General features: G+C 36.1%; 1 protein-coding gene across 1 annotated transcript in view; it reads left to right on the forward strand.

The window, feature by feature from the left end:
• Window positions 1-22,467, forward strand: part of DOK6 (docking protein 6) — a 245,518-nt gene that overhangs the window by 176,864 nt on the left and 46,187 nt on the right. Inside the window, exon 6 of the mRNA XM_027651017.1 lies at window positions 5,013-5,151. Within this exon, the coding sequence (XP_027506818.1) occupies window positions 5,013-5,151 (139 nt within the window). The remainder of the gene's footprint in view (window positions 1-5,012; window positions 5,152-22,467) is intronic.

Raw genomic sequence — 22,467 nt, forward strand, 5'->3', positions numbered from 1 at the left:
AGCATTCTGATTACTGGACAATACCTGTTCATGATCTGTTCATTTAAAAATTTAAAGGCCATTTTTTGTTTCAAGAACTAGAAATGCTAAACTAAAATAGTGGTTATTTATTATGTATTAGTTATTAATAGCTATAGTTATTAGTAGCAGTTATTAATAGTAAATATTTTTAGTATGTTTTTCCAGTTCCTATTTGAGTTCCTTTTTTAGTTACTTTTAAGTAATTTGATGCATTTTTGAGTATAGAAATCAGACATTATTTCTTTAATCCTAAATTGTTTGTTGGTAAAAATTAGATGTAAATATATGAAGAGCTAAAATTTTTCTACTTAAAGTTGCAAGTTATTTTTTATTTTAAAACCAGGGAATAATTTTCCTGGGCATCTCAGTTTTCAGACAACCTTCATTATCATGAAAATGCATTTTATCCTTAACCAAAATAGTGAAATGAAGCTGAGATGTCAAATTATTGTCTTCTCATGCAGTTTTCTGAATATTGCACTATGAAACTTTTCAGACACTTCAATCATGACATGATAGCATGAACTTCTATTCAGCAAAAACTGCTATTTTTAAATGATGGTCAAGTCAAGTCAACAGTTTCCTTTTTGAAGGGAATTCTACAAGGTTAATATATAGCATTGATTCTGATCTAAAAGACTGAAGTTACATAGTGAGCAGAGGCAGTGGGAAACCATTATATGAATCTGGGGAATGTTGAAAAAATCTGACAATAGTGGTGGGAAAACCTCTTTGACTTGAACAGAAATTTTTCCTTGAATGAAAGCAAGAGATTTCGCTGTTGATCTCTGAATCCAACTTGTCCTAGGCCACAAGCTTAGCTCTCACCTTATCACTATTCTTTCTTCTGGCTCTTGAGCCAGATCTGCTAACAATGATGATTGGGAAAAGCTGTTGCAGCATTTTAAGAATCAAAAAATTTGCAATTATTTGCAACACTGTTTATCTACTGGTGTCATTGTCTATCCTGTTATATCATTCTCTAATAATACAGGCAAACCCCCCACATTTTCCTATTTCCATCAAAGGACTTCATACATTTTAATGCATTGAATCCTTAAATATCCTAAAACATAGGTTAATGACATCCCTGTTTTAAAGTTGAAAAACACAGAAATAGATCAGCATTTTTCAAGCCCCTGCAGACTGTAAGTCTCTCATAAAAAAATTAAACTATACAAAATCATTGACTTTTTTTGACAGTGAAGGTCATACTGAGTTGGTAGAGCTGCACTGCTTAACTGTGATAGTACAGGAAAATAAGAGGTCCACACCTTTGTCCTGCCTGTTCTCTAAAGTGATTCTAGGGCATGTAAAAGTTATGAAAATGCTATTAAATTGGCAACTGATCGACCATGTCTTCTTTGAACATAGAGAAATTTGAATTTTCCCACAATTATTTCATTTTTACTTGTAATAAAGTAACACATTAGCATGGCTAAACCTGAAATTGAAGCTTTATATGGACAGTTATCTGGCATCTAAGAGGGCTGTGGACAAAAAGGGGTTTTGGTTTACTGACTATGTTTTGACTATAAATAGAACAAGACAAGAAGTCTTCTTTCAGCTCATTCCTGTTAGCCAGATAAGTAAAGGTCCTCTGCTTTTTTAGCAGAACCCTTAAGCTTAGGAGAGCACACTTACCCCTTTCCCTGTCCCCATCTCCATCATACTTAGGAGTGCTTCTATTTTGGTCTATGTTTCCTTGTTCTAGAAAGACTGAGGGTAACCTTAATGATGCTACTGATCTTGGTTTGTAACTGGAATAGTATGGCCAGTCTTCGCGAATGAAGATTTGGGAAAGGTCTTTACCCTTCGAGCCTGCGCAGTGGATTTTTTAGGTGAGACACAGCGTGCGCTGAACTGAGCCCACCCTTTAATCCTAAGGTTCATCTGCCGGGGCCGAGCGAGCTTGGACAGTGGCAGTGAGGTCCTCAGGACATAGGTTTGTTTAGAGTGACCTTCTCTTAGATGGATGGCCTTACAGGGCTGACGAGCTCCATCTGCCCGGGGGAGTTTCCCTGACCGGGAATCGAACCTGGGCCGCAGCGGTGAGAGTGCTGTATCCTAACCACTAGACCACCAGGGGTCCCCCTAACTGGAATAGAATAGAACAGAAAAAAAAAAAAAAGACAAGACAACACTAACTGGACTAGAATAGACTAGGCTAGAAGGTCTAAACTCAGATTTTCATCTGATCAGAGGAATAGTGTTACGAGGAGCTGAACAGGAAAACTTTACTCTGTCAAAGGGATTCATCTCCTTCGGAGACAGATTATTAATAATAAGTTTAGACAGATGAAAGGAAGTTTTGTGCTAACATTTTTTGCTGCTTTTGCCTGGCTCAAATGTGCCAGATAACAACTGCTTCATTTTGGGGGGCTTCAAGTCCTGTTAAACTTCAAAGTGAGTTAGGGGAATTCAACACTTAAAAAAAAAAAAAAAAAAAAAAATTTATGCCCATAATTCTCCCCCGCTTCCAATTTTGAGCAGCTATGTGCACATCATCCGTTGTTAGCCAGGGAAGCCCACAAGGGAAGGCTGCCATTAACAGCTTTCCAACATTGGCATGACATGTCCACCACAGCCACCTGTTGAGTTTGGGAAGCAGGGCCCTGCAGCACTGCCCTGCATGGTGGGTCAGGTGCCAGGGCAGTGCCACAGCCCACACCATTGCCTTCACCAGGGCTCACATAGGCAGTACAGACGCTCCTCTGGTCAGCAACAGTGGTGGTTGGGGTTTGCATGCTGAAAACATACAGCTAAGTCCTGAATTTTAATCATGCCCACTTGTCCACTTCCTTGTTTTGATCCCTATAGGATTTTTTATCCTCTGAAACCAACAAGAAGATCATATTTTCCTTCAGTTTCTGAAACCCCATCATTTTTTCCAGACTTTCCATTTCATGCTGTTTGAATTTTATTAAGATCTTTTCACACAAAAGCACAGTACCAGCTATATGATGCCCCGAGGGATATGAAAGGCTGTTGCCGTAATGTCACAAAACTCTGGAGACAATTTATTTCTACCAGAAGCTCTTTGGAGGACTGTGGCTAAGGTTATAAAATGTCTTAAATGTTTACAGCAGGGATCTTGATCTCCATTGGAATTTAATACAAAACCTTTTTTTTTTAATCTATTAATTGGCACATCATGTTAACACTGATTAAGTAGTACCTGTCTACAGAATGAATTATATTTTCTTTACATCTTGCAATGAAGAAAACTGGGTTTTATTCCAGAATTAGGGATAATGTCAATATGGATAATATTAATTATGTATTTTTAAGACTATGACTTTCTTTTCAACACCTCAGTTGACCCTTTGTAAGTATTTCCACCAGGTATTTTCCAGAAGTACCTCTGTTTACTCTTTCTACCTCCAATACTTTTTATTCTTCCCAAACACAGGCATGCATAAGTTCTTTGTAGGAGGCTCACAGCAGCATGTCTCCTCCAGTGAACAGGGAAACATTTTGTAAGTGTTAATAAGATTTTATTTTCACTGGTCAACCTTGAAATCAAAAGGAACTGCTGAACCCCCAGCAGTCACTTATATAGCTCAACAGTCCTGGTAAGATGACTTTTGAAATAAAATTGTTTAGGAAACTGTATTCTAATTTGACAAAAAGATAAGTCTCATGAAAAAAATTATTCCATTTTCTAAAAGCTGTAATATAATAGTGTGTGTGTGCATGTAATATATCAGGAGATGTATATATATATATATATATACAAAAATTAATTAATTTTATGTGAAAATATTTTGTAAAAGTCAGTGTATGAATAATCATACAGAATGAAAATTCTAAAGATATGTTAGACTATTTGGGACATATTTTCATAAACTATTTTGTAATTCTGTATGTTTCAGACTTTCTGGGACCATGCTGAAGGTACCGAAATATTAACAAAATTCTATATTCTAAAAATAATATGAACATCCAAAACATTAAAGTATTCTGGTGTTTTAGGCAAATCTAAATTCTCCTATTGTTGAAGCATGGTATGCATTGGTGACTTAAGTCAACAATTTTCTGTCACAGATAACTGAAAATCTTTACTTGGAAGTATCAGCCCAAATAAAAAGGATTTTTGAAGTTCCATTTCTAAAATTGCAAGAAGTCTATAAAAATACAGAAATCAGATACTGCTAATATGATGGAACTACTAATATAAATCCATCAAATTGCAGCACTCTTTAACACCATATACACCCTCCAAAAATAATCTAACATTATTCTCTATTCTCATTTCCTGTATCACCCAGTACTACTCTTCTTCCTCAAAATAATACCCCACTGATACCACAGATAAGGATGACAGCAGTTGCTGTCTCAAAAGAAGAAAGTAAATTTTGTTTCTGGAGGATTTTTTTCGTTATTTATCTTCTTATATGACAGAAATACTGTTCTCATTCTCAAACAGACTTTTGTAGAATGGCTTTTGTAATTATCAACATAGCTTTTGATGTTGCCTCACATAAATGCACTGAGATAGTTATAATTTAACCCTTTTAATGCTGTCTTTCCATACAGCTTCTTTGTAATAATTAACCATAATAGAATTTTTAATTGATCAGCGTTCTTTTAAAATGTCAGGTTTTCAAAGTCATGACGTTCTATGTTCTTCTGGCATCAATTGATTAAAATAATTAAATTTATTTCCCACTCGCCAGTGCAGACATTTGGAAAAATGCTGGTAATAACTGACTCTATTACCTCAAGTTTTTATTCCATGCTAAAGCCTGCTTTTCACTATCCAGATGATGACTAAAACTAAATTTAAAGATTACATTCATGAACTTCTGCCCATCTCTTGGAATTTTTCTGTCTCCAATTATAAGAATAGCTGCAAATGTTTGGAATTTCAGAGTTTAACTACAAAAGTTGACATTTTCCGTTGTGAGATGTGTACTTTTTATAGTAGTTAGGAAAAATTACACAGCATTCATTTTTTTTCTTTCCATTTTGCCTAAATCTCCCTGCAGGATGTGTGACACAGGAGAAGGGCTGTTCACGTTTCAAACACGGGAAGGAGAAATGATATATCAGAAAGTCCATTCTGCAACACTGGCAATAGCAGAACAACATGAAAGATTAATGATGGAAATGGAGCAGAAGGCAAGGGTAAGGTCCTTTCACTAAAAAACTTTAAGCGTATAAAAATTGGTAATAGACGAAAGATTTATGGAGTAACAGCGGTCTGTGAATTCAGCTGCAGTGATGGTATTAGCCGTGTGGCTAAGACAGAACAGACTTTCAGATTTATGTCTTTTCATGGTCAGGTATCTTCAGCACATGTAAGACAATGATCTGTTGTTGGTGACTTTTTTGGAACAGTGGATACCATTAGACATGAGATCCATGGTCACCCTCTCTAATTGTGGCTCTGTTACTCAAAGATTAAGCCTTTGTGTGTTGGCTATCGATGAATGAGTGTTAATTGTACCTCATGGCCTCACAGGTGGAAAAAATACCACTATAAACACTTGCTAGGTGACAGCAAATGTGTTCGGTTTTTGTTAATGCCTGAAAGAAATTACTTTCCCTACATTATGATAAGCAGCAATACAATGTTAGTTCAAAAAGACTTATTTTAATATTAGTAGTTCAGAATTTCAAATTTGCACAAGCGATGTTTAAATGACTACTAGCGAAAAGTTTGGAGTTTTTTAAGACAGTAAGAAAAAAAGTTTTCTCTGTGTGCTTAGAAGTAGAAATGGTCTTTAATAATCGTTCTAGAAAGCTACCTTTCAACTGTGCTTTGAAAGTATCTTTATATTCACCAGAAAGGAAATATATGAGGAGGCCAGGGAACCTAGTCTGCACGCTTTTCTTCTCAGATGACCACATATCTTCTTCCCTGGAAAGGGATTTGAGGGTAATTGTACTATTTCCAGTGACTTTCTCTTCCTTCCTTCCCTTATGATCCTATCCCCCCACAATCCACAAGTGTCAAAATATTTTCTTCACAGTCGTAAGACAAAGATTCCTGCAAAGAGCAACCTTAGACCCCAGTGTTCAACTTCTAATTATTCCTCAGAGAAGTCTATCTTCCTCTATTCACTGAAAAATAAACCTGAAACCTGAAAAATACTTAGATTTCCGCACAAATCTCTTATGTTGAATGTTCCTCTCAGACTCTGCATGTCTGTAAGAAAAATCTGAGTTGAGAAGCCATAAAAAAGGCATTTTTTGGTGGTTTATGGAGAAAGATAGATGACTTTTTCCATAAAACTAGACAATGTAGGAGCATTTGCTGAGATGACAAAATTTGGCCAGAAAACACAGAAACAGGAGAGTTCACAATCAAGATTACAATAAGTTTAGGGATACAGGAGCAATTGCTGGAAAGCCTAACACAAGATGTAGTGAGTGTAAGTGCATGTGAAGTAGTAGAAGAGCTGGCAAGAAATGACTGAATTCTACTGGGCAAAAAGTGATTGAATAATAGTCAAAAAACATGAAAAACCATCATTATAAGTATGTTTACCTTTAAAGTGTCCACACCAGTAAGAGAAATTAGAACATTTTCATGCTGCCAAAGAACTTAGACCAGGATCATACAGGATTTTCCTTTCACGGAACCATCACTTTCAGTTCTTCCTGTCAATTATCAGCTTTGCTGCTTAGCAAAGCCATTTCCATTCTACCATCGGATGACTTCCTTAAAACCTCATTTATGAAGGCTGTGGCCATATGGTGCGTAATATCAAACTCCAAGAGCAGGTTGAGAAATAAAAATGACTCATCAGCCGCACAGTGTAAGATGTACTTGGCTCCTGAACGAGGCTGCACTGTGATCTGCAGAGGGAGATAAGTAGAGGCCCACATAGACTACTGTAGGCTGCATGGAAACTGTGGGCTTGTAAAACAGGCTGAAAAACCTGATTTTATCCTTCAACTAATAAGCTAATGTTAGCTTGAATTTAGAAGCTCTGCTGCTCCTGACTGACAGGGTCATCTGTGTCATCTGCAACATTTGACTTGTATTCATATTAGAAACAAATCCTGAAGATATCAAATAGACTAAGTATATGTTACATAGCTTTTATCAAGTATAATTGCTTCTCCAATATCTAATTCCAGCAGTTTCACCAAAACCTATGGATATTTTTTCCATAAAATCTGAAATTGAAATGCAGGTAAAAATATATTTTAAATCAGGGATTTAGCTACCATAACTGTCTTTCAGTGTTTTTTTTTTACTGGAGCCACCTTGATGAATTATATAGATAATGGTTAATTTTCATAACGAATATACAAAGTACATCACCTTAATAATAAAAAAAAAGCAAAAAATAACTCACAAAATACACAAAAAAAAAAAAAAAAAAAAAAACAGAAACAAATTCTGGTAGAAGAAAAGAGGTAAAATTAGTTACTGCCACCAGAGACATATCGGATAAAGGTATTGCAGGCAACCACAGGCCACACGCACTCCATTTATGGACATCTTAGCACACAAAAATTCTGTTTCTGAATGCTAAACAATAAATTCATTTTAATGCTAAGAAATCTTTTGCTCAAGCTAAGTAACATGCTGGATAACTATGTTAATAAAAGAGAGACTTCAGAAGGAAACTAATTCTTCCCATTAGTGCGTGGACTGGAAACAAAATTCTGTTCTGTGGCAGTTCATACAGCACCAAGTCTGCCTCATTGTCACCCTGAGCAGGAGAAGCCCAGTCAGTTTAAACAGGCAGTCATGTGCACACTTTCATCTTCTGCTCATTTGCCTTTCAAATAATCCTTTCAATAATCCCTTCATAACACTGGAAGAAAGACCTGAAATATGAGATCAATAGTCACTGACATAGGTGTGGATTCGAGTTGGTTGTCGGTTTTACTGAGATCAAAGCGGACTGGATTTTATTCAAATATTACAGCAAAGTGGACAGCGATCTAATTTAGCTCAGGTGGTTTTCTTGATTAAGTTTGAAACGTTATGCTGGCAGAGCGATAGTGTTTTATGCTCACTTTGTTTGGGACAATAACAAATTTGGGTTAATGCTGGTACTTAAATCTAAATTCTTTTCAGGGAAATTGTTATTTGCATATCCGCTTTTTTCAGTCTTTGTTTTTTTGATGAATCAGTGTAATACAGATGATAATTCTGTTTTGTAGTTGTTTTGCATGAGAGAGGGCAATATTGCAGTGTTTTGTTAGTGGGTTTAATTTCAACATAACAAATTAATTAAAAAGAACAATTATAGTCTTTCTATTTACATGATATTATTTTTTGCTGTTCTGTTACCTACAGGAGAGTGTCAGCAACTCTGTTTTTATCATCTGAACAATCTACATTCTTACAAATCTCATGGTTTTTCCCTCTCCCTCCCCTCTCTGCTCCCTACCCACCTTGTTTGGGGCTTTTTTTATGTATCGTTTAGAAATCTGGTTGGATTGTCAGTCTTGAAATTACTGTGGGAAAAAAAAAGTGTTAGCCTCAAGAATAGCATTTATCTCCACTACCCGTAGTGTGGTGTTGCATGGAAAATGCATTTCTGAGTGTCTTAACAGCCAACTCTATCACCCTCCCCTGTCCCTAGGCTGGACTGCAAGCTCCGTCATCTTCTTTTCTGTTAATTTAGGTGCCTATCTGACTCGGTGAGTTCAGTTCAGTTTGTTAATTTGGCCAAAGAAAACCCCAAAAACACCTAACTAAAAGGAGAAGGATTCTGCAGGTTTACTGAACTGAATTGGTTTACAGGCAGCAATGAACCATTATATCTTCTCAGTTGACCCACCCTGAGGAGAAAAGGAGAAAGAATAATTCATCCTGCGTAAACACTTCACTTACATAAATGCTGAGTATCCTCCTCCTTGCAATCAGGAGATGATGTTATGTTTGGTGATCTTTTTTTTAAAGAATCTCAGTTCAGATAGTTTTCACACCTCAGCATCTGAACAGTTGTACTCAGCAGCACTTGTCTATCTAACCTCTGCACCAGGGTGACAACATGGCATTGGAATTTTAACACCTGATTTCCTCTCTAATGCTAGCTTTGATCTTCTACCATTCAACCTCTACTGATATAACTTCTGCCCCCACTGTTGTTCAAGTATAAAATGAGGGGTTAAGAGCTGTAGATTTCCTTGTTATGACTCCACATATGAGGGAGGCATGCTGAGGAAATACTCATACCTTTGTAGCCCTATAAATTGCTTCTTTCAAGAGCTGCCAGCAAAAACTCATTATGCAATCTCAAAAGAATAAAAATTCACAATGTGTAAAAAAATAACTCTAAATAAGATAGCACTAAAGTTGATGTTAACCAGCTGAAGTTAATCAAACATGAATAAAACTGAAGTATAAATGCAGGAATAAATGATAATGGCCCAAGTTTCATAACTTACTATCATTGAAATTTTCTATGACACTTGTTTTACTTTAGACAGCAGAGCTATAAAAATGCCATTTTAGATTGTGATCTTTTTAACATTTCCCAGAAGATAAATACCTCTATGAAACATTGCGTCTGTATATTTTTTCTTCTGTTCTCACTATTTACAAGTCTTGTCTTTAAAATTCAACTTAATGTAAATGGAAAAGTCATCATGACAGATTTCTGTCATTTAAAAAAAAGATAGTATCAGTGAGTTTTTATATTATTTCTTTAAAAAACATTATTAGGAGGGAAATAATAAATGTGTCAAAGAAGACAAATATCAGGGAATGGAACTGGGCTTAAGGAGAGGTTGAAGAGGAAGGTGGTTAAGAAATAAACCTCAGAGTCGTTTAATCTTTCTCTTTCTTATCTGAAAAAAAATGAAGAGGGTAACAGTATTTCATAAGACTGGTCAGAGGATAAATATAAACTACAGTGTTGTCAGACACAGTATTAATAAGAACGGAAATAGAATTAAGAAGGTTAATGTAGACTGTCTTAGGATCAGAAAAAACAACTGAATCCAGAGAACATAGCATTGGTTTAATAGGGAACTTTTAATTTATCTTTGCTTTGTAAACAAGTCTATATTATCTATAGCTTCACATATTTTGAACCTGATCACAACCTAAATACATACTCATGAAACATTACAGGGTCAAACATCATCAACAAACATATCAAACATTCTAAATTTCAATTTTAACATGACGGTTTCAATTTGAAGCATCCTACATTTTCCACTGCATCTTCAGAGCTTTGACTGGTTTATTTATGTCTCCGTGCAATGGTATGCCTATCACATATTATTTTCAAGTTGTGAAGTATGGGAAATACTAGTGGATGCTGCTGACCCAGTGAATGTATGAAATATTTAGTTAAATACATTTTATATGGTTTTGGGCTTCATTTCAGCACTGCAATTTACTTAATATAACAAAGCCCCTTTATGTTGTAATTCTGCCTAAGTACATTTGAGTTGACTCAATACCTGAAGGAGAAACAGAAGAAAATTCTACAGTTCGTTCGTAGATGATCACATGTCATGACATATTGGTCTCTTAGTGTGTTTTCTTTTCTTTCTAAATTATATATAAGCTCAAGTACTGAGATTCTGAATGCATATAGTCATTCATAAACTCATGTACTTTATGGAAGTTAAAGTATAGCCTCAGGTCAGTTATTCATTCATACTTAGCTCAATATTGTTCTACACTTCGCATCTGAAACTACTGTATGATGTTGCTGTATAATGTTTGTTTAGAAATTTTATAACCCTGTAAAAAACTGGCTGCTTTATTGCAATACACAGTTGGTGAATGGTTTACTTGATTCACGTGGGTGTTGTGAAGCTTTTTTCTGTTATAGAATTGAATAGAGTAGAATAGAACACAATATTTCTATCAGAAAGGATCTGCAGTGACCATCTAGACCAACTACCTGACCTCTTCAGGGCTGACCAAAAGTTAAGTAAGTTGTTAAGGGCATTGTCCAAATGCCTCTTAAAACACTACCTTGAGGTATTAACCACCTCTCTAGGAAGCCTGTTCCAGTGTTTGACCACTCTCTCAGTAATGTTTCCTGATACCCAGTCTAAGCCTCCCCTGGTACAGTGGAACACCACCATGATCAATTTATCCACGACTATCTGTAAATTTTGCCAAGATTAACAACAAACCAAGAATGCTCGATTCTTTTCTTTTTTTTTTACATAAGTGTACTTTTGGGTTTGAGTTTTGTAAAACCAATTCCCAGAAGTATCAGTAATTTTCCATAGTGTTCTTGGTTCATTAAGCACATAATGACATTTTTCTTGATTCTGATTTTTCTATGAGAATTTTTTAAGAATTTTCCCAGACTCCTTGTTAGTCTTCAGGCTCAGAAAACTTGTATGTACTTGGATGAAGTAAATGCTAAACTTACATCACAAGTCTATTTCCAACATTCACCACTTCATAAGAAAGTAGAGGGTTTGTGGGTGTTCAGACTGGGTGACAGTTAATGATTCTTCCAACTGGACCTCCTTTTTTTTTTTAATTCGAAATAAAATACTATTTTGAATGTAGATTTATTTCAATGGCATTTTTTCAGAGACTATTAGTCATATCAAAATACAGCAACAACATTCAAAAAGTATGTAGCAGGTGCCATTCCTTTTCTAAAAGAAAATACTTCATCCCACTCTGAAATTTAAACTTCCACAGCCACTAAAGTGTCATCCCATTTATTCCTTTCTTAATGAGTCAACATCTTTTTTATCCCCTCTTCCTCTGTGAGCTGCAGGGGTCCATTGTGCCCCTATACAGCACCTTGAAGGCAGAGGGAGGTGTAAAGATGAGGTGTAAAGATTCTCTGAGGAATGCTGTAGGTGGTTGGTGTTCCTGGATGTTTGCTGTTTGTTTGAATGAAACCACAGAATAGGGAAAATCCTCACTATTGTAACAAAGGGTTAGTGCAGCTGCTTCTAGGAAGTGTTAAGAGTATCGGGGTGGGGGGGAACAGAGCTATTCATCATGTTTCAAACACTGCAGACAACATAGAGGTTTGTGGCGTGTGTAGGTAAGTGGTGTGGGTAGGTGTGAGAACGGAGCTGGAAAATCCTTACATAAGAGTGTGTCAAATATTTTGGTAGTTGGTGATGGAATTTCAATGTTGTTTTGCCACTTGAAAGCTAAATCTTTGAATTTTTTTGAAGTAGTAGTAGTCATGAGGGTTTTCATTCAGAGTATGGTGGGAAAAATTCAATTCTTAATTTGACACAATTTTGAAATCTCTCTTATCTGTAGTCATAAGGATGGATGATCTCGAATGCAAAAAGATAATTCTCAAACAGATAATACTCTAAATCTGTCCTAGACCTAAAATCCCAGTCCCTTACCACATGGATGTGCATCCTTACTTAGAAATTACTCTCATTCTTTCCTCCTTAAAAATTTCTGGAATAATTTGTATACTGTTACAGTATTCTTCTAGCTTTCTGTCCATCATGCTACCTAAGACTCAGATTGAAGTCTACCTTCCTCCTTATATAAAATATGAGCTGAACCAAAATTTGTATTAAAAGTTTTTGCAAATGTGTCTCATAACTAAGACAATACAATTTTTTATTTGCAAGGAGCTTGTTGCATCCTATGAATCCATCCTAAAGCTGCATACATGCATCCTATGAACATTGTTTTCCCTGTTCACCTCAGGGATATGTGTGCATGCAACTGGGCTGTACTGTGAACATTTCAATTTAAGCTGCCGTGGTCTGGTTAGCTTGTTTAAATGCAACAGGACAAAGATATTTGCATAATAAGGTATCTGAAGATGCAAAGCCTCCTGAGAATTTAGCATGTAAGCGCTTTAAAAATCACTGTAGGCACCTATCTACGTTTCTAGGCACTGTTTAAAGAGCTATTTCTTAAAAGTCAGGTATAATTTATTTCAACTTTATAAAGTTGCATTTGAATATAAGAGCATTTGAAGGTTGGTGACATAAGCACATTTGTGACTTTTTTTTCTTGTACTTTGCAGAATATTGCATATTTGCAGAGCTAAAAAAGTAGTTGGAGAGGCACTGTCAAGCTAAAATTCATATTTGTTTCCATAAATGCAGAAAATAAAGAACAAACAAACTTTTCCCTGAACAAAATTGATGATTTGTTTAGCAGTCTTATTTGCTGAAAACTGTAGGTGATATGAGTGATAAATTAGGAATCGTTGCTGTAATTAGTTGTTGCATGCCTGACTGAACCCTCTATGGCTATTCCCAGCCCTCTCCTTAACTAACCTCAGAGAAGCATTTAATATGGAAGGGAAGTTTTGTTTGGCATTGTGTACCTTTAAACCAGTTTGCTTATATAATTGTACTGGTAGGTTTATGTCATCAACTCTCTTAACAGAGAAGTGGGTTATGTTGACTTAAGTATTACTAAAAAGTAATACTGAAAGCACATCACCAGTGGGCTTAATTTATTATTAATATCATGTCTACTATTTTCAGAAAACTGTTTCTTATAAAGTAAACTGAAGTAACTATAGAGCTTGTATTATTAGTAGTAGAAGCTGATGAAGTTATCCGATGCTCTCGGGAGACAGGTATTATTATAATGTTTATACTAATGAGTAAAATGAGGCACAGAAAGATTAAGGCCAAATTCAACTGCATATGAATTGCCCAAGGTCATAGATTAATCAGCTGTATGCTAGGAATAGCACAACAACAAAACAATAACCAAGCAAATCCTGAATCGTAGTCAATTGCTTATTCACAGAAGAATTAACTTCTGAAAAAGGTTTTTTTCATATTGTTTTCACCAGTCTTTTGAGTTATAGTATCATTCTGTGTCTCTTGTCAAGCAAGACCTTCCTCTGTTTCAGCAAATCTGTTTAGGATTTCTTTATATCACCCAAGGGAATAGTTAAGGCTTTGCCTCTGACTAATAAGAAACTTCTTTATCAATGATTTGCAGAGGGGCAAAGTGTTTTTCAGAGAACAGGAGAATTATAAAAAGTAATAATCTGAAAGGGGATCAAAAATTCTCATGACAGCCCTAAAGTTAATCTGTAATTCCCTCCTGTGCTTTTTCTGCTTTGGCTCATCAGGTACCTGTTGGTAGGACAAAAATTAGGTGAAATTCATCCTATGTCTTAATTTTTTACTTCTTTTTATAAAGATGACAGGGTTTTTAATGTGAAAATTATTTATGATAATCTCTCTGATTATGTTTATTTTTCTGATTATGACTGAAGAGAACAAATATTGAGTATCAAAAAAAGCCATATCTGAAATACAGGAACTTTTCCAAGTACATGCAGTCTTTTGATATGTATTTATCAAAGCCTATCCAGATAGGGATTGGTTCTGTTCCTTTTTTTCTGTCAGCTGTGGGTTGTTGTTCTCATGTTACTGATATCCCGTATCATGCCGGCCATGCTAAGAGTTTTTATTTATCAGTTGTGCAGGAATCTGGTTCAGGAGAAGTGTAAGCCTATACTACAAACTATAGACCCTGTACTGTTTGTTTGACATTATTTCACTTACTAGAGTAGCTATTTTATACAAAGATGTGCAGCTACTACAATCAGCAAAATAACTTCAGTTTGACACAATGGCACAGCACAGCTCTCAGATTTTCAAATTTATTGAATATAGGATCAGAAATACTGGCATTGGAAGGGAGAGCTGGTGGTCAGATCATCCAGTTGTCCGTTCAAAGCAGATATGGCATCAAAACTAGATAAAGTTACCCAGGATCTTATCCAGTCAAGTTTTGAATACCCACAACAATGCAGATTATGGCTACTCATTCCAGCACTTCGCTGTTCACCTTGTGAAGAATTTTTCCTTAAGTGTGTCTCAAATTTCCCCTGCCATAGCCTGTGACCTGTCAACTCTTGTCCTTTCACAGTGCATCTCTGGTAACAGTCTTCTCTACAACATACATTTAAAAAGAGAGAGAAAAACTGGAGTTAGATTTCTTTTAGCCTTTGCTTTCTCATTGTGAATAAACACTGGACACATAATCCATCCATCATATTCTACTTCTTAGTGGTTCTCTGCCAGGCTCTCTCCGGTTTGCCTGGGCCCAAACCTGAAGACTTTGTGCTCGTCGCTAGACTTCCAGATGTGGTTTCACAAGTGCCAAATAGTGGGGGAAGGTGACTTCCCTCATTCTGCTGGCCACGCTTTTGCTAATGTGAACCAGTGCGTCACTAACCTCCATCACTGCATGTGTACGCTTGCCATTCATATTATCACCAGGACCACTAGATCCTTTTGGCAAAGTTTTTACCCAACAAGTCAGTCCCCAGGCTGTACTTGTGCACACAGTTGCCCTGACCCAGTTGCAGCATTAACATGTCGTTGCTGAACTTCATGACATTCCTGTCAGCCTTTTCCTCTGTTTTTCTGAGGTTCCTCTGAATAGAAGCCCTCCTCTCTGAGTGTTTGACTGTTCCCCCTGGTTTGATGTCATCCCCAAATTTGCAAAGTTGAATTCTGTCCCACTGTCCATGTTGGTAATGATGTTAAATGTAGTAGGGTACTGTTCCATCTAAACTGCAGGAAAAGGTTTTTCAAAAATGTTTCAGTTCCACAACATTCAGCAGCAAGGAATTAATGAAGATTTTCCGTGCTATGTCAGAGGCATACATCGCTCTGTTTCTTATGACTGTGTCAGGGTAAAAGCTGCTAGCTTCATAGCATATTCAGTCTGTCAGAATCCATTTCCATAAAGGCAGCTGTCAGGCAAGATTCATATGGATTCATATGAGTGGCTGTTGAATACATATGTCTACAGTCTTTGTGATTCAAAATCCATTGACAAATAAGCATGGGTTCTTCCTTGTAAAATGAAAGAACTTGTAGTCTCTTCATTATTCTTAATTATTTCCTAGTAGAACATAGGTGTAAAAGTTGCAATTGCTACTACCAGAGAGGTTTTATAAAATCCTTGGTAAAAAGATGGCATTTCTGTAATGTTTCCAACATATTGTGTGGTGATCACCTTTACATACATTTTGTATTACATGAAGAAAAAAAAACAATGGAGTTACAGATTTCCATGGCAACAGGTATAATTTTGTTTCTTTTGTTTCGTGAAGCTGAAACAGAGGCAAAAGATTTTTTCATTAAATGGTAACTATGGATTTCACAGAACTTGAGTTATATGGCATATGGTCGTGCATCTACAACTTCTACTGTGTCAACCAACTTCTGCCAACTGATTTTTTGTCTGAAAATGAAATTAGATGAAGAAAGGTTGCTAATGGTAGGATTTATTAGACTGATGCAATTATGTAGAAAGATACAACAATCTACAAACACTTTTCTGTCTCCTGCCTTTCTAAACTGGATTCCTAATGTGCAGCATCAGTAAGGAAGCAAAAATTTCACAAGTTTCTTTTATATGCAGAATTTTGGATTGTAATTCAGAACATCTTGTCTCTCACTGTAAGATTTTTCTTGGCTATAAAAACCCATACATTTCCCATTTTCATTATGTATATTTATTTAGAGGTGTATGTGTTGCTTTTTAATGATTGCTTATTGCAATTTTAAAACAGCAATGTCAAGAATGCTCTGGCTATAGCTATCTATATACATGATCATGATGTGATTCCTTTATATGAGCACACACAATGGAAAAGAATTACCCTTTATTGTTATATACCAGTGTCTTAGTTGATTTTAAATCTGTCAAAGCTCACTAAAGGCAATGGAACTGCTGAAGTAAATACTAAATTAATTATGATTTAATTTCCTTAAATTAAATTAATGCATTTATTTGTGTGTTCATATGTGCAGGCATATTTTTTAGCCCCCTCCCTACAAAAATATATTATATCACACATATATAACTAGCCCCAGTATGTGTGATTTAAGATGAATTTCAAATGTTTAAAAGTAACTAATTAAAAGGAAGTAAATGTGTTCTTTTGGAAGATATTGAAGAGTCATCTGAGAAGACTTTACACCCTAATAGTAATTTTTATGTATTCCAGGTTTGCTATTTCTTCTTTTTAATTGAATTGTCTTTGTATGACATATAAAACTAACTTCTGAAAATGCCAGAAAGTAGAGGTCAACAAGTCTATGTGTGTTACTGAATACTGGAGTCACGCACTGATAAGCTTAATAAGGAATATTCATGAAAGGTTATTGATGATTATTATTTCAGCAAGTATTCAGAAAATAGTCTTCCTGTCATTTTATTAAAGTTCATTGGTTGGCAATTTCTGTATACTGAAATGAAGAAGCTAAAAGAAATGTGATTTCCACAAATATGTGTAATTGGAAACTACTGATCTGGTTTACACAATAGAAGAAAAACTTCATAAGAAATTTCATTAAGTCCAAGTCATTTACTTCATCAGAAGTAATGAAAGTCAAATGACTGTGCATTGAACAGTGAATGGAGATTCTAGCATTTTTTAGAATTCAGATTTTTCAGCCCCAAACTTCTTCCAGTATGGTTCTACCAACTGGGGAGAATGGACAGTCTGTGTTCATCCATATTTCACTTTTGTTGCTGCATGCTAAAGAGTGTTTTTGTGTTCTCCACTGAGAGACATTTTTTCATACCATGACTTCTACCATACCAGTTCTAAAACTTCTACGAAGTCAGAAAGTCTGTCCTTACAGTACTCTCAAGTAAAATATTGGGACTTCGAGTGTCCTAAATACCTGTTTAAGATATGCCATATCTTTTGGCAAGTAATTCCATGCAAAAAAATTGCATACTTTGAAGACTTTACCAGAGCATATCAGATTGGGGTCAGACTCTAGCAGCTTTGTAAGAGAAGGGAATACTCAGCAGAGCAAGGAGAGGGAAAAACAGACAGAGGAAGGAGGACAAGACTGCATGCCAGCACTGATGGCAAGCCTCACTATTTTTAAATTTGGCTTGACAAACCTCATGAAAGAGCATCTTCTCGAATACCAAAACTGTCAGGTTGAATTCCTAAAAAAACACTTACTCTGTTTGAAGAATACCAGCCTTTGTTAATAGTCTCTTTCTTTGATCTCTCCAACTGATGCATTTCAGTCTGTTCTTTCCAAATCCAACTTACTTATCCTTACACTGTTCAGAAGACAGATCTGGCACTCTCCCTATTCAGTAAAACCTTCTCTGTAGTTTTGGAGATGATGATCACAGACTGGCTGAGGATGCAAAGGACCTCTGTAAGTCATCTTTTCAAACCACGATGGCTCAGGCAGGGCCACCAAAACTGGTTGCCCAGGACCATGTCCAGATGGCTTTTTGAATATCTACAAGGTGGGAGACTTCACAACCACCCTGGAAAATCTGTGCCTAAGTAAGAGTGTTTCCTAGTGTTCAGAGGGAATCTCCTGTGTTTCGGTTTGTTCACATTGCCCCTGGTCCTGTCATTAGACACCACTGTAAAGAGCTTGGTTCTGTCTTCTTTGCACTCTCCCTTCAGGTATTTACAAACATTGATAAGATGAGGCCTTCTCTTCTCCAGGCTAAACAACAGGCTCTCTTAGCCTGTCTTCATTGGTAATGATCTTCATGGCCTCCTCTGGATCCACTCTAACAGATTCACATCCTTCTTGTGCTGGGGGATCTAGAGCTGGACAGAGTACTCCAGGTGAGCAGAGTACAGAGAGAGAATCACTTCCCTCAACCTACTGGCCCAGATGTATTTGACATTCTGGTCTGCAGGCATACTTAGCTGGCTCATGTCCAGCTTTTCATCCACAAGAACCTCCAAGTCTTTCTCTGCAGGGGTGCTCTCAGTGAGTTCTCCCAGTCTGTACTCATGCCTGGGATTGCCCCACCCAAGTGCAGCACCTTGCACTTAGACTTGTTGAAATTCATTAGGTACTTGTGGGCCCAATTTTCAACCTTGTCCAGGTCCTTCTGGATGACATCCTGTCCTTCTGTTGTGTCAACTGCTGAGGTCAGCTTTGTATCATCTACAAACTTGCTGAAGGGCGTACTTGCTTTCGCTGTCCATGTCATTGATGAAGATACTGAAGAGCACTGGTCCCAAGACAGAGCCCTAAGAGACACCACTCATCACCAACCTCCACCTGGACTTAGAATTATTGACTACAACTGTCTACTTATATCCATCCATCTGATTCCTTATCTACCAAATAGTCCACCCTTCAAATTATCTTCCCTTGGTGAAAACAATTTTTTTTTGCTCTGATCATCCCCAGTACCCTTCTGGAAAGAGCCATGTCTTTAAAAAAGTATATCAGTACTAAAGACCTTCAAAAATCCTAGATTTTTACTTTTAACGCCTGGAAACTGTGCCCTGGATGATGCTATTTGGAGAAATTATATTATAGTTCTACACACTCTTGTCCCCAAATGCTGTATATTTTCAGGTCAACAAATGTCTGTCTGAAAAATCTCTTCCTTTGTCCAATACCTCTCTTTCATAAAAGCTCCTTTCATGGCAAAAGAAAGAAGAATCAGTAACCTCAAATAATGTCTGTGCAATACTGGATTCTCCATGTATTTCTTGAAGAAATTAGTTCAATTGTATTTGCTTCCACCAAGACCTGCTATGTAGTCAGGCTTGAAATAGTCTCGGCTCTGTTCATCTTGGCATCATCTCCCATTTTATTAGTGAATGGTTTTGTGCAATGAAAAATGGATAAAGTATTTGCTTGTGTATATAATGCGGTGCAAACCATTGAAAGATGTAAGAATCTGACCTTCTACCCTCACAGTAATTAGTATAGTTTCCAGAGGCAGGAAGCTTCTTTCATGAAAGGAACAAACCCGCAATGTTGTGATAGAATATGGGCAAAGACACTCACAGACATTCAATAAATATAATCCCAATATGCTGTAAAATCCATCTAATTTTCCTCCAACATTAAACCATTCTGTCAGACAACATCGATCTATTATGAGCTTCTTTTAGAAGAAAGGAAAAAAAAAAGAACCCAACACATTTCTGCTAGAAAAAGAACAAAGTGTCCCAATTCTATCTTTATAATGTGGCCAAGGAGATTAGGAAAAAAAAAAAAATCAGTCCCACTGAATCTCCCTTCAGAATGCTTTCCTTTCACCATTGCTTTGTTATTCATAGATAATGTTATTCACCACCAAAGAGTAATCACCATCCACCTTGGCATTGCAAAGCAGTGTTACTAGTTTGATTTTTTTCTTCCATAATTGATTAAGTAACTCTCTAAAAGGTAATAGCAAGTCTGGAACCGCTACTGAAAACCCAAATGCTAGAAATATATTAGAGAGGCTGACATCACTCAAATTACTTTCACAGCTAGCTTTTCTACAAGTGTTTTCAGAAGACTAGTGAGGTCATATATTAGTGGGGGCTTTGCCAATATTGTGTATTCTGTCAGGAACAGCAAGCTGGATAAAAACGTAAAAATAAATATAAAGCAGTGCATAGCAAATAAATAGTATGCTGATAACCTACAGATGTTTATATTAATAGTAGGCACCTTTACATAATAAATAGAGTCCAAGTAACACATAACTATTTTCTAAGCAAGTTAAGTGATCATGAACAAAGGGCTATAGGGAAATTATAACCGAAGAGTATTACTAACACATCACCAAAGGAAAGAATATTCTCACTGGACTTTCATAGGAATATATCCTGCATCCAGTTTTATTAAGTATTTTCACTGTAGTTCTAGATCAAGGCAAAATCTAATTACTAGGCTTCCAGATCTTATATTTATAAGATAATATGGAAGTGGATCAATGAAGAGACAGAATTCAAAATGACAAATTGAAAAATTGTTTTGAGCAGCAGAATTGATTTCAACGGAAACAGAGGCAAAACTGTGCTTAAGAAGGAACAATCTGCTTCACAGTACTGGATCAGAATTGCTTTTTGTAAAATAGATCTATGGGTCATGGTATACAAGTTGAATGTGAGGCAGCAGTAGCTGCTTTTGAGAAGCTATGGTCATTATGAGAAAATGAGAAAAGTCATTTTAAAAAACTTCTTCCCTCCTTCTTGTTCTCTAACTCAGCTGATATCTGAGCTGGTACCTCAGCTGATGCTACCTACTATATAGTGTGATTCTTAAACTCTAGTAATATTTTAGTGTGGATACCAGTAAAATGAGTCTATGCTATTCCACTGTCGGCTAATTGACACTTGAGAGGTGAAATATATTTCTCAAGTCCTCTTTCTCTTCAAGGCATAACACACAAAGCAACCTTCTTGGGAGTTATAAAGAAAAAAAAATCTAAATAGTGGTATTTGATTCATATTTCAAGACTAAAACTCTCATTAGTCTTCTGTGACCTAGTTCGCTTGCTATTTGTTTAAAGACATTAATGAGAATGTGAAATGAGGCAGGGTTTTCTATCCATAATAAACTAACCTATTTTCAGAGCATATCTGTAAAAAGCAAACTGTCTTTATCGTAGGCTAAAAAAATGGAAAGAACTGTATATTTCTCAGTTGGTCTCCCTGAGCCAAATATGTTTTCTGCTACCTTTAGTGTTTTGATATTTTTTAATGGAAAAAAAAAATTTAAAAAAAAAAAAAAAAAGAGAGAGAATAATATGCTAAAAAGATCAAAGCCCAAAACCCTAATACAGTTAACAACCTCCATTCTTGGAATTGTATTCATTATTGATATCTGAGCAAAAAATCTATTTAAGTCATTGGAGATGGCCTATGGTAATTAAAAGAAAATTTGGTCCTTAAGCCTTGTCTCATGAAAGAATAATAATAAAAGCTATGGGGAACTACTTACAGTGACACATTAATAGACTTACTATTTTTTGGTTCTGTTTTAATCAAATACACCTTTAAGAATTATCAAGTTGTCACTGGCAAAGCAAAGACTTCATATGACTTAATATTTAGATATTTGGGGTTTGGATATTGCATTTGGGTATGAGAAAGAAATGTAATGTTCACTATGTGAAATGTATTTTATCAAAGACAGATTCAGAAGGAAATAAAGGAAAGCTAACTACTATTATTTTATGCTAAATAAAAATTCCTCAGTAATGGATTTTTCTTATATTCCCACCAAAAAAATCCCTGAGTTGATGTGGTTTTGATGTATGCATTTCTACTTTTCTTTTAACCTAAGTTCTAATTCCATCACCACTTTCTCCCTCATAAGTTCTGGATGCACCTTCTTCATTCTAGATACATGTTTTATTTAATGCTATGTTACTATATTACGTATGTTTAATTTGGTACACTGCTTTTACTTTCCTCCATATTTCTATACCTAGATACCAAAGGTTGAGGTGAGTACATAGATGAAACACAGCAAAACAACCCTCAGTGAAATCATAGAATGCTTTGGGTTGGAAGGGAGCTTTAAAGGTCATCTAGTCCAACACCCCTGCAATAAGTAGGGACATCTTCAACTAGACCAGGTTGCTCAAAGCTCTGTCCAACTTGACCTTGAATGTGACCAGGGATGGGGCATCCACCACCTCTCTGGGCAACCTTACCACCCCCATCATAAAAAATCTCTTCCTCATGTCCAATTTAAGTTTACTCTCTTTTTACCCCTTCTCCTATTACAGCAGGCTAAATGTATGCTAAAATGTCTGTCCCATCTTTCTTATAA

This window comes from Corapipo altera, unplaced genomic scaffold (assembly GCF_003945725.1).
Source record: "Corapipo altera isolate COAL_440 unplaced genomic scaffold, ASM394572v1 24, whole genome shotgun sequence".
Taxonomy (NCBI): Eukaryota; Metazoa; Chordata; class Aves; order Passeriformes; family Pipridae; genus Corapipo; species Corapipo altera.